The 11952-nt window shown below is 43.5% G+C and overlaps 2 protein-coding genes and 1 long non-coding RNA gene across 3 annotated transcripts; 2 read left to right on the plus strand and 1 right to left on the minus strand.

Moving 5' to 3' along the window:
* Positions 1-854: 854 nt before the first annotated feature.
* Positions 855-3906, minus strand: ccdc181 (coiled-coil domain containing 181). Its single transcript, XM_053625967.1, has 5 exons — positions 3582-3906; positions 1922-2740; positions 1644-1790; positions 1315-1472; positions 855-1026 (listed from the first exon to the last, which is right to left on the minus strand). Exons 1-5 carry the CDS (start codon positions 3786-3788, stop codon positions 855-857), a joined length of 1503 nt encoding a protein of 500 aa, XP_053481942.1. The 5' UTR covers positions 3789-3906.
* LOC128608345 (uncharacterized) lies at positions 1009-2917 on the plus strand. The gene is made up of 3 exons (XR_008386050.1): positions 1009-1249; positions 1343-1809; positions 1967-2917. It is a non-coding gene; the product is annotated as an uncharacterized LOC128608345 (long non-coding RNA).
* A 2956-nt stretch (positions 3907-6862) lies between the features above and the next one.
* On the plus strand, positions 6863-11936 carry cpox (coproporphyrinogen oxidase). The gene is made up of 7 exons (XM_053625974.1): positions 6863-7687; positions 7916-8059; positions 8482-8592; positions 8701-8842; positions 9299-9517; positions 9608-9712; positions 9978-11936. The coding sequence occupies exons 1-7, from the start codon at positions 7195-7197 to the stop codon at positions 10060-10062; spliced, it is 1299 nt and encodes a 432-aa protein (XP_053481949.1). The 5' UTR covers positions 6863-7194; the 3' UTR covers positions 10063-11936.
* Positions 11937-11952: the final 16 nt, after the last annotated feature.

An 11952-nucleotide genomic window follows, 5' to 3' on the forward strand; every position in this document is an offset into this window, starting at 1 on the left:
GTCCGGACTACAATTAGTGAAAATGGCTATACTCTGACATTCAGAAAAGGAATCTTATAAATAGATAAATAAATAAATAAATGAAACACCACAAATTGTTTAAAATGCCTTTAAAGTATACCGTAAACATACCAACACAATGCATAGAAATCATTTGTGCGCATGCGCGGGGTATGCAAGTTTTTCACGGCGTTACCGTCGCGTTTTAATGTTTTTATTTCCCACTTTTACAAAATAGATATAAACATGAAGCCAAAGACGTTTTGTCAGAAAATATTGCTTACTGTTTTGTTAATGATAAGCATACACCTATAATATAGTTTTCCCCACCACACAGGATGAGTAAACTATAATGTAAATATAATCTGAAACTTATCTCTTATCTGTCAAACATCAATAATACATAATTTACAGTGTAATGTGTAGTACAACGCTAAAAATATCAATTCTGGCTAAACTATCGGATATACTGTTACAGGGTTGTATGTGTAAAGCTGAGAGATGGAAACCAACAATAACTACTGAGAATGGGCAGGGTTTAGAAATAGTCGCCATAGTGACTAGGAAATTGTGAGGAATTTAGTAATGTTATACACGCTGAATATAGAGTTGGGAAGAGCTCAAAAGCAGTAAGCATGGTGACTGAGATTTTATTGATCCACTGTAAAATGGAGCCTGGAACTGAGTGGAGCTCGGTCACGGCAGCCTTGGTGATTATAGAACTGCGAGTTCCGTGAGCGGTAGCCGGGGTGATTATGGAATTGGGAGGAGTTCAGAAGCGGTAGCCATGGTGATTATGGACTTGGGAAGAGTTTAGACGCGGTAGCCATGGTGATTATGGACTTGGGAAGAGTTTAGAAGCGATGGCTGTAGGGCTGTTTGAATAGGAGGGACTGGATCTCGTTGACGGGGTAGTAGAGGTCGTTCATGCGTCTGGCGCGTCGTTCTTCCATCAACAGCCTGCGGGAGCGCTCTCGAGCAGCCTGTTGCTCCAGCCGTTTCTCCAACCGCTTCCTTCTCAACCACCTGCACAGAAACACACAGTCCTGGTACCTGTACTCATAAAAAAAATATATAACAGTGTTTAAACACAGTATACAGATGACCCATAATGCATTTTGAGATTGGTAGGAAATAAACACCAATAGAGTACAAATGAAGAACTCTTAACTCCAAATGTTAAAAGCCAAATATGTTTGGATGATTTCTACATATTGAGGAATGAGAAGAGCAAAATCCTGTACACAATGTAACGTAACATCAGATGTTCACACTGAATATGGCGAGTGGGTGTGTTGTGTGTTGTTGACTCACAGTCTGAAGGCTTTCTCACACTCCTCAGGTTGGTGCAGGTAGCTGCTACTCTCCATCTCGAGCTTCTTCATCTCCTCCAGCTGTCGCTCCTTCAGCTGCTGCTGCTGCTTCTTCTGCAGCCAGAGGTTAAACGCTTCCTCTGCATCACAGCACTCCCTCTGTGCACATCCAGAGACATGGATACACATGCTGCAGCGTTAACTAATCACACACACACAAACACACACACACACACACACACACACTCCACACAATAAAATATAATCTATAAATGTGCCAGAACTTTCTACTGCACATCTGTTTGTTGTGAATATGCTCCTGATATGCACCTTTCCGCTCATCCTCTCCATCTCCTGAGCTCTCTGCACTCTCCTCTCCTGCCGCAGCTGCTGCCTCTTCTTCATCATCCACGACCTGAACGCCAGCTCGTTCTCCTGACGCTTCTGCTCCTCCTCCTCAAGTCTCCGCTCTTCCTCCTGAGAAGAAAAAAAAGAGGTCTGGATCATACATTTAATACAGAAGCACAGAGATTTGCGATTCATTAAGTTGTGTTTTACACATCCTTGTAATTGCTAGACAGGATGTGAATGTAATTTTTGTCCTCAACCTCTCTGGCGAGTTTCTCTCTCATCTGCTGTTGTTTGTTCAGCAGCTCTTTCTGCTGCGGCGAGAGGGAAAAGGTGGCATGAGATGAAACCCCGCTGGCCGACTGAACCCTACGCTTGCTGCCGTATCTATACACTGCCCTCTGCGTGTTGCTCGCTGAATTGGGACGCGACCGGGGTCGTGCTGGAGGCCTGGGCGCATAGCGAGGCTCGGATGAGGCTGAAGAACCCGAGCTGGAGAGCAGTTTCGGGGAGGAGGACGGACTCTTGCCGGGTTCTCGTTGAGTCTCGGGGAGAGGCGGGAGCAATCCTGGACTCTCCATTTCTTTCAGACTCACTAGATCAAACTTCCCGTCCTTCTCCACCAGCACTCGTCCTTCTCTCGCGCCGTCTCTGCGTGCGTCTCCTCCGCCACTTTCCTCCCGAGAGGAGATCTTCAACTTCAGCATGTGGCCCGAGACGTCTGCCGGACTGTCCTCCAGGTCGCTGGCGGGAACCACCAGGTCCACGAGGGTGTCTTTGAAGTGCAGACGGCGGCGACGTGTCTCGTCCGGCGCCTCCTGGTCCTTCAGCTGCCTGTTCGCCTGCTCGATCTTCTGCTGGATGAATTTCTTCTCTTCTTCCACCTGTTCTTCATCCTGCTCATGTTTAGAATCGCCGTCGACGTCGAACGCATCCTCCAAAGGGTCCATGGGCGTCGGCCATCTTTCGTTATCTCCATCGTCGTCCGTGCAAATTTTGCTCCGCCCTTCGTCAAGTTCCTTCCGTCGTTCCTCATCTTCCAGCTCGTGGTCTAGCTGGGCTTCAATGTCCTCGTCATCCTGTTTTGGAAAAAGCAGGATCGGTTACGCGCAGGACGGAATGCGACCATCTAAAACGGCGAGGTGTGTGCCAATAATCAGATTTATGATACATTGCGATATCTATAATTAAATCCACAATACTGTTATTGGAATTGTATTGGGAAGTCAGCAAATAAAGTCTGTCCCATTCTTTTTTTTTCAATTCAATTTATTTGTATAGCGCTTTCAATAATGGACATTGTCTCAAAGCAGCAAATTTACTTTTACGGTTATACAGCTGAGTGCAAAAGTTTGCACCCCCTTTGGTTTCTGGGTGAAAAACAATGAAAGCTGTACCTCTATTTTCCTGTTTGTCTTTAAAAAATTTTTTAAAAAACCCAGAATTTCACGTTTATTTAATGACATTAGGAACTAAATCTACGTCAACGGTCCTCTTTATTAACAAGTACAAAAGTTTGCATCCCTCTTAACCTGCTCTGGTTAATGACTTCGGCCTCGTTAAAGACACTAATGACTTAAAACCCGACGTGTTTCATTTATTAACTCTTATTTAAGGCATTTAAAAATTCAAGCAGTCGAGTTACGGGTCAAAGGTAATCAGAAAAAAGACATTCCGTGTAGGTGTTTGTGTGTAGAGCATGAACAAAGAGTTTGCAGTGAGTGTGTGTGACATACAAGTAAGAATCAGGTACGAGCATGCGCTGAGTGTGTGAAATCCATCCACACACACACACACACACTTTCACAGAAATGCAGAACTATGTCTCACCGCAATACATTATTAAACGCAGCCTCTTTATATATCTGTCTCCATTTTCAGCGTTCACGTGCGCGCACACACACACACACACACACTTACCTGCTCTTCGTCCTTGCCCTCCTCGCTGATCAGCCAGTCCAGATCTTTCTCAAAGTCGTCCTCATATTCCACCTGAGTGTTACTGCTCACAGCCACGCTCATCTCTCTCTCCAACCCCCTCTCTCTCTCTCTCTCTCTCTCTAAAGAGAATCCAATTTGAAATGAATTAAGAAACGTGTTTTCCGTAAGGAGGTATTTATATAACATTTACGGAAGGAGTCTCCAGTGTCAGCGCTTTGTAACAGTCGGAGGTAAAGCTGTAACTTTAGGTTTTCAGACATCTTCAGGACAGAGGAGTTTACGCTTCTTTGCGGTTTCTCGGTAACACGCGTAACAAGCTGCTTTTTAACTTCAAGAGAGAGAAAATTTGAGACTGGAGAGAGACCTGTTTTGAGGACGTTCCAAAATATTAAATGTAACTATAAATAGATAAAAAAAAAAAGTATGTTGTTGTTTAATGAATAAACGTTTTAATTGTTGGCAAATTGCTACAGGATAAGAGGAATAAATCACTTCATAAAGGTTAGAGATCAAAAATAACTGAGCATGCCGAGTACTGGACTGAGTACTGGACTGAGTACTGGACTGAGTACTGGATTTACCCAACACATAGACAGTCATTCAGTCACCACTGTTGAACATTATTTACCTGACACACACAGCTTTATATCAGCGCAGACGTATCGTAAATATCGAGACCAAGACGCTGACTCGGATGGGTCAGAATTTAAACTGCAACAAACCGGTGTTAGAGAACGACTGGGTAAAATGGTTTTGTTTTCCATTTTAAGAACAATTTGCATTAAACATTGAATATGCAATGTTTCAAGATCATGTTAATCCAGTAAATAATAAATAGATTAAGGAGTCCGAGATGGAGCTAGCTGATTTAACAAACACTGAAAACTCCCCTCGCTTCCTATAGACCTTCATACACAAGTTATTTATTCCAAAAGCTGGTGGATTTAATAGGTTCAAATATTTACCAAAAAAAAAAAAAAGAAGAATATGTTTAAAGGGTTTCTTACTACATATAATAATACATTTATAAAACACACAAACAAAACAATTTTATTTTTTACTTTTAGTGTAACTATTAGTTACAATTCTTGATATATTTTTGTGATGTGGTACATTTAGTCAAAATGTGTCACAACACTGGCCTGCCTACACACACACACACACACACACACACACACACACACAATGCAACTCACCTGTAAGACAATGTTATGTTTTCTGTTGCGTTTATGGAGAGCAGAAGCGTTTCTGTTCCTAAAGCAGACTATTTATCAGTCAACTTCCTGTGTGTGTGTGTGTGTGTGTGTGTGTGTGTGTGTATTTGTGTGTATTTGTGTGTACAGTAGAAGTTTAATCCTCTCCAAGCTGCCTGTCGTTATAGAGACGTTCAACACGGCCTGCCGTATCCCCGGCGCATGAGCACACGAGTTTTAGGGAAACTGATGAATAATTAATGAGGCGAGGGGTTTCATCCAATCAGAGAGCAGCTGCATAATACCGGCGCTTCATATGAACAGACAGGCTGAAATCCTCTTGTAGTAAATGCACATTCTTTCCGGTGTTTAAAAGTTCATTGTTGTTGAAATAATAATAATAATAATAATAATAATAATAATAATAATAATAATAATAATAATAACAATAATAATAATAATAATAGTAATTGCAGACACCTAACTGTACTGTTTGTCGTTCCAAAGGACTTTATAATACATATATATGAGTTTAAGGAAAGCAAATTCCAGAAAATACACTGAAATCTCGCCCAATCTTTATTTTATTTATTTATTTGTTTGTTTTTACTTTTCATGAAATACACTATTCCCGTTGGTGATATCGAATCCACAGTGAGCCAAAGTAAAGATGATTCAAAATACTGAATACAACCTAAACCATTTCTGCTCAGTAATATAGAGTCTTGATTGGGTTTCAGCCTGACCTGGAGTCTGGAGAGAAAATATCCTGGTTTTGCTGCTGATATGTCCCTCATGTTAACTGATTTGCACTGGAGAAAAGATTTCTGATTTAAACGCATTCATCGTCCTGTTTTTAACTCAACTTTTATGTTCAGTACAAGGCCATGTAGTCACAATATAAGCACATAAAAGAAGAAATACATCAAACACACCGCCACAAAAGCGTAGCTGTGTTAGCTTATACGGACGTGATATGGGTGGGAAAGGTTAAGAAAAGCCTTTAGAATGTTTGTGCTTTTGTCATAAAGGTTGAGTATAACAGCAGAAGTCTGCATATACTGTATACTGTATATTTTCTGATAGAGCAACTGATGGAGCAAGAGGCGTGGCTTTCTGAATTGACAGACAGGTACACCTCCTTGTCCTAATTAGTTAGCCGCTGGTGGTCCATCCATCCATCCATCCATCCATCTTCTATACCGTTTTATCCTTTTCAGGGTCACGGGGAACCTGGAGCCTATCCCAGGGAGCATGGGGCACAAGGCGGGGTACACCCTGGACAGGGTGCCAATCCATCGCAGGGCACAATCACATACACACTCACACACCCATTCATACACTACGGACAGTTTAGACACGCCAATCAGCCTACCATGCATGTCTTTGGACTGCTTTGGACCAAACATCATATACCAAAGCACTGGTCTAAGGACTTCTATGGCTCCTCAAAAGGATATTCAGACATCTGAGCTGTTATCTGTTTGCTTAGTGATAAAAGAACTCAGTGATAAAAAATATTTGAGCTGATTAAACTGCATTTTTGCCCCTTATCACTGACGTTACTCAACTTTGATTTAAATTGATTTGGTTACAACTTGAAATAAACCTGATTTAACAACTTGGGCTTTTTATTCTTGTGCATTAAAAAAATGAATGTAGTCAAACTAAATACACATAAATTCAAATATACTGTAATATATATTTGTTTATTATTCTATATAACAGTTGCTAGCTAGTTGCTAGCACTACAGTGGAGTCCGGTTACCATGACAACCGTTTGCGCCTCAGAGAATAGAAAAAAAGGCACAGCGAGTTTAACATTTTCTGTTTATATGTTATTGGGCTATTTGTTAAATTGTATATGGTAGTGATATGTCTTATCGCCACCCTGCAGAACAACTAACGAAACATTTGTTGTTTCTTGTTTATTAAAAAAACAAACAAAAAAAAAAACCGCTAGCAAAACTTTTACAGCGGCTGCCGTAAAGCGGTTCGCACTGACGTAACCAGACGTAACTGACACCTTATCTGCAAGTGTAAGGCCTTAAAATGAAAGTTCGCGGGATTAAAATATAATCTTGTGTTGAGAATGTGAGAGTGGTATATTTAGTGATATATATTCAATTCGTTGTGTGGAAGCTTTATTCATTTCTGACTCTATAGTGCGATTGAATTAAAACCCGGAAGTATTTAAATGACATTTTTTTAAAAAGCTGTGCACCGTCTAGCCAATCCCAGCGAGGAAGCCTATACTACCAGCCAATCACAGTTAAGAAGGGCGGGATTTGTCAGAGGTATACAATGCGAGGTACGTGCGAAATGACACGAGCAGTCAGTTAAGTTTGTCGAGGTGTCTCGAGTTGAGTTGTCGTGGATTTTTTTGTTTAAAGTTTAAAATGACTTCGCTGTTGTCCACCTTAAACAGGTGCTTACGCTCTACAGCGCGACTCTGTAACGTGTCTCAACCCAAAGTCGTGTATAAATCCCACTTTATAGCAGGAGGAAGATGGTCTACAAGATGGTCTTCAAGGTTCACACACACGACCGAGGCGGCGCGTGGATCACCTGCTTCCGGTAAATATAGAAAAGGTGTGCTGATAGCCACCGGCGTGTTCGGTACCGTCGCTGCAGGCGTGTGTCATCTCCAGCAGGCTGAAATGGCAACCAGGGTGAAGAAGATGGAGGAAGAGGAGGAAGGAGACGTCGCGGAGAGATGCAGGAGTTTCATGTCTCCTCCGGTCACCGACGTGCGCGTGCTGGAGCGGAGGAAGCAGGAGATGAGCAGCAGGATGGAGATGCTCATCATGGAGACCCAGGCTGAGTTCTGCAGAGCGCTCCAGGAGGTGGATGGAGGAACCTTCAAGGTGGACCGCTGGAGCCGTGAGGAAGGTGATGTCCGGTGTTTATTTATTGTACTGTACACAACAACAACAACAACATCAATCCAAGGTTCGGTCCTGGACTGGTGAGGGAGCTCTGAGAGGTTTGGGCGATATGGTCACAGACATCATGGTGCAGTAGCTGCAGTACACTAGGAATAAAACACCTGTACTTTCACATCAATCTATTTTTAAAAAAATATGTTGTCACTGTGTGTGTGTGTGTGTGTGTGTGTAGGTGGCGGAGGAGTCAGCTGTGTGTTACAGGACAGTAAGGTGTTTGAGAAGGCCGGCGTGAACGTCTCGGTGGTGTTCGGTCACCTGTCTGAAGAAGCGGCCAAACAGATGCGCAGTCGCGGAAAACAGCTGAAGGCGAAAGACGGTGAGGCAGCGACTTCCTGTTTCCTCTCCCACGTACACGCAGTGCTGGATACGGTCCAGTCTGAACTCGTGACGCCTACATGGGGGTGGTGTGTGTGTTTGTGTGTGCGTGTGATGCCATGAAAGGCTTTTACTTCAAAGAGACGTCATATCTGAGAGCTGGAATTGTGGTAAATTTCCAGGATGAATGTAAACAGTCGTTCTACTGTCAGCGCTGCTGTTATAGGACCTTCTGACCAATCACAATCCAGAATTCAACAGCGATGTGGTATACAATACTCACACTAATCTCGAGTGTGTGTGTGTGTGTGTGTGTGTGTGTGTGAGAGAGAGAGACTCTGCGTGGTCTGGCCCATGCGGCCGTTTTACGTGACGCGAGTGTGTAGTCGTTGTAACGGCCCTCGCGTTATCTGTGTGTTTCAGGGAAGCTGCCCTTCATCGCTATGGGCGTCAGCTCCGTGATCCACCCCAAAAACCCCCACATTCCCACAGTGCACTTCAACTACAGATACTTTGAGGTGGAGGAAGCAGACGGTGAGTTTTATCTCCTCATCCAGCTCCCAGCATCTGTGTGGAGAAATGCGTTATCTGACAACCGCATACGTCTCTCTCTCTCTCTCTCTCTCTCTCTCTCTCTCTCAGGCAGTAAGCAGTGGTGGTTTGGAGGAGGAACTGATCTGACTCCAGTCTACATTGACGAGGCAGATGCTGTTCATTTCCACAGTGTTCTCCGTGACGCCTGTAACAAGCACAACCCGCAGTATTACCCCGACTTCAAGAAGTGGTACGAACCTCCACACAGTGTGTGTGTGTGTGTGTGTGTGCGCTGGGTGAACACAGAGCGTGCTTCAGTGTTGAGACACGCTCCATTATATCCAGCTACAGATGTTCTGAGTCACGCAGTTCGAATCAGACTGCAGTAACGGGTATGAACGGATCGGTCTTGTAGTGTAGTGGTGGTGTCACAGTTTAGAAATTTATATTTTGGTGGGGGGAGAACAAACCCCCCCCCCACCCCCCCAAGGATAGAAATATGAGGTGTTTAAACGCACACGAGCTGCCGGTGTAAATGAAGGCGGGGAGTATTAAGAAATCTCGATACAGTCGACTTACTTTAAAGTCACTCTGAACGTTATGATATAAAATACTTCTTCTATCTTACTAAACATTTATGGAAGGAGTCTCCAGTGTCAGAGAGAGGAATTCTGACGTTAAATCCCTCCTCCTCCTCCTTCTTCAGGTGCGACCGCTACTTCTTCATCCGGCATCGCAGTGAGACCCGGGGCATCGGCGGGATTTTCTTTGACGATCTGGACTCGCCCAATCAGGAGGAGGCGTTCAGCTTTGTGAAGAGCTGCGCCAAGACGGTGGTGCCGTGCTACCTGCCCATCGTCCGCAAACACCTCGACGACAAGTTCACGCAGCAGGAGAAGGACTGGCAGCAGATCAGACGCGGCAGGCGAGTGACGCTCGTAACCTTCTTCGTACGACATCATAACATGCTAGATATCGCTATCTCAAAATCTCTCGTAACTGCGGTGTGTTTCAGGTACGTGGAATTCAACCTGGTCTACGATCGCGGGGTGAAGTTCGGCCTCGCTACTCCCGGCTCCAGAGTCGAGAGCATCATCATGTCTCTACCTCTCACAGCACGGTCAGTTACTCTGTGTGTGTGTGTTTAAGACAGAGAGAGAATGTTTTGGCCCGCCCCCAAGATAGTCACTTATGAGGTGAGGATGCTCTATAGGATGTGCAAAGAATATTCTTTTATTTATTATGCAGCAACAGGTAGTTCAATAGTTGTGTAAAAAAGCGTACAGGAAGCGGAAATCTCGGACTTGAATGCACAGGAAGTGCCTTAGAGACATTGTCCAGAAAATCCGGTGAGCTCTTCCTGAACTGTTCTCCTCTCTGTGCAGATGGGAGTACATGCACGAGCCCACTCGAGGCACTAAAGAAGCGGAGATGCTGGAAGTTTTACGCAACCCTAAGGAGTGGGTCTGAAGTCACACGCGGAGACACTACAGGTCATTATAACGGTGATGATGTCATCGTCGAATCGCTCTCAGGCTCGTAACCGAGACTTCGTCCTCGGCGTTCTTCTGCCTTTACTTCTTTCTAGACGTCTGTTTCAGACTCGCCTTGCCCATACTAACCCTGGTCTGTACGGGACATGTCCTTTTTCACCCACCCGTGTCTCCTTTTTTAACACTTCTTCTTTAGCTTAGCGAGTGATTTCTGCTGATTCACGGCCTGAAGAACTGCTGCTCGTCTCCTGCGGTATCGTTTCAGGTTGGAGCTGTATGCGTCTGAGACCGGGCTGTACGACGTGAATTCTACTGCTCATGTGACACACTTGTAATTATTTTATAAGATCGAATTTATAGACGATTATAAATGTTATTCTTGTAAAAGGACCGTCCGCCTCTTGAGAGTGGGTGAAGATGTGGCATCGTGATGTTAAAGGAATACTTGAACAGTGTTTATTTTTTATCCTAATCCCCATCGTTCACACTTGTAGCGTATGTTATAAGCACAGACGAGGATTTTTAACGAACGTTTTTCCTGTACTCGGGAACAAGAACTCGGCTACTACTGGCGTAGGACAGAAGTCTGAGGGCAGTTGTCGATCTTCGTTAATAAACACACGATTGTAAAATGGAGTTTTAAGAGACTAAAGGTCGGACAGAGACGAGAGAACGTCTTTTATTAAATCTGTTCTTATGCTGTTTGACTTTCCAGTTCTGGAGATGCAGTAAAAAAATAAAAAAAAAGTAGTTCCGTCTCATTCTCGTGGTATCCGTGCGCCATTAGAGCCACGACTACGACTACGCTGTAACGTTAGCGCAGTTACACCTTCCTCCCTCGGGAAAAAGTAGTTCCGGATCGGGATCGGACCGATTTTAGAGCTCCGTTTATGTGTGACGAACACCTTCTGAAAAATTTACGGGAAAATAGTTTTCCTTAAAATAAAACCTTTATGAGAAATATCCGACAGCTGCCCTCAGACCCCCGTTCTAAGCGATCTAACGGGTTTCCTGCTGGAGAAACGTGGAGAAATTCCTGAGGATGCTCCTTTTAAACGTTCAAATAAAATTGCATTAATTGAAATACGACATTAAAACCTCTGGCTTTGCTTTAGAGAACTGTGTGTTCATATGATTCATCATGATTTCCATAAGAGACGGTATTATTATTACATGTTCATACGCCTTTATTACGGGGGAATACGTTTCTAAAATGATTTTAGCTTTGCTTTTAATAAAAACGAGAATTTCTTCGTATAATGTGCATTGTTTGTTTTTTTTTTTTGTTGTTTTTTTTATTTTATTATTTTGACAAATCTGAAATTAAAATGCATCCAACACTATTTAAAGATGTTTGACTTTATACCCATCCTTCAGACCAATCAGAACGGAGAATTCAGCATCACTGTGCTGGAAAAACACCTTTAAATCTCATTGGCTCCCCTGCGGCTTTCTTTTTTTTTTACCTCGTAACGAAGCCTTCTCATGATCTCCTCCCTTTTGTTTTACCACCACAACGTCCGGAGGTGTTTTATTCCTCTTACACCACGACGATTCGCGTACGTCGTCATGCTTTTCATCCGTTTACTGTTACGTTTAACGTCGCGGAACATTCAAGAAACAAGTTCGTTCCTGTTCTTGTTTACGTTATAGCAGTCATAAACAGTCGTTCCATCAGCGGACAAGTCCCTGTGAATCAGCCGTTACTATAGAAACGATAACGAGCGCATTAATATAAACCTGTTGTACAGACGGTTACAGAAAATTTACCGACGCCTTCTGACCAATCGGAATTGAGAATTCAACAGCGCTGAGGTCGGTTAGCGAATATCACTAAAGTCGAGTCTCTAAAAAGCGAACAAACCAA

This window comes from Ictalurus furcatus, chromosome 5 (assembly GCF_023375685.1).
Source record: "Ictalurus furcatus strain D&B chromosome 5, Billie_1.0, whole genome shotgun sequence".
Taxonomy (NCBI): Eukaryota; Metazoa; Chordata; class Actinopteri; order Siluriformes; family Ictaluridae; genus Ictalurus; species Ictalurus furcatus.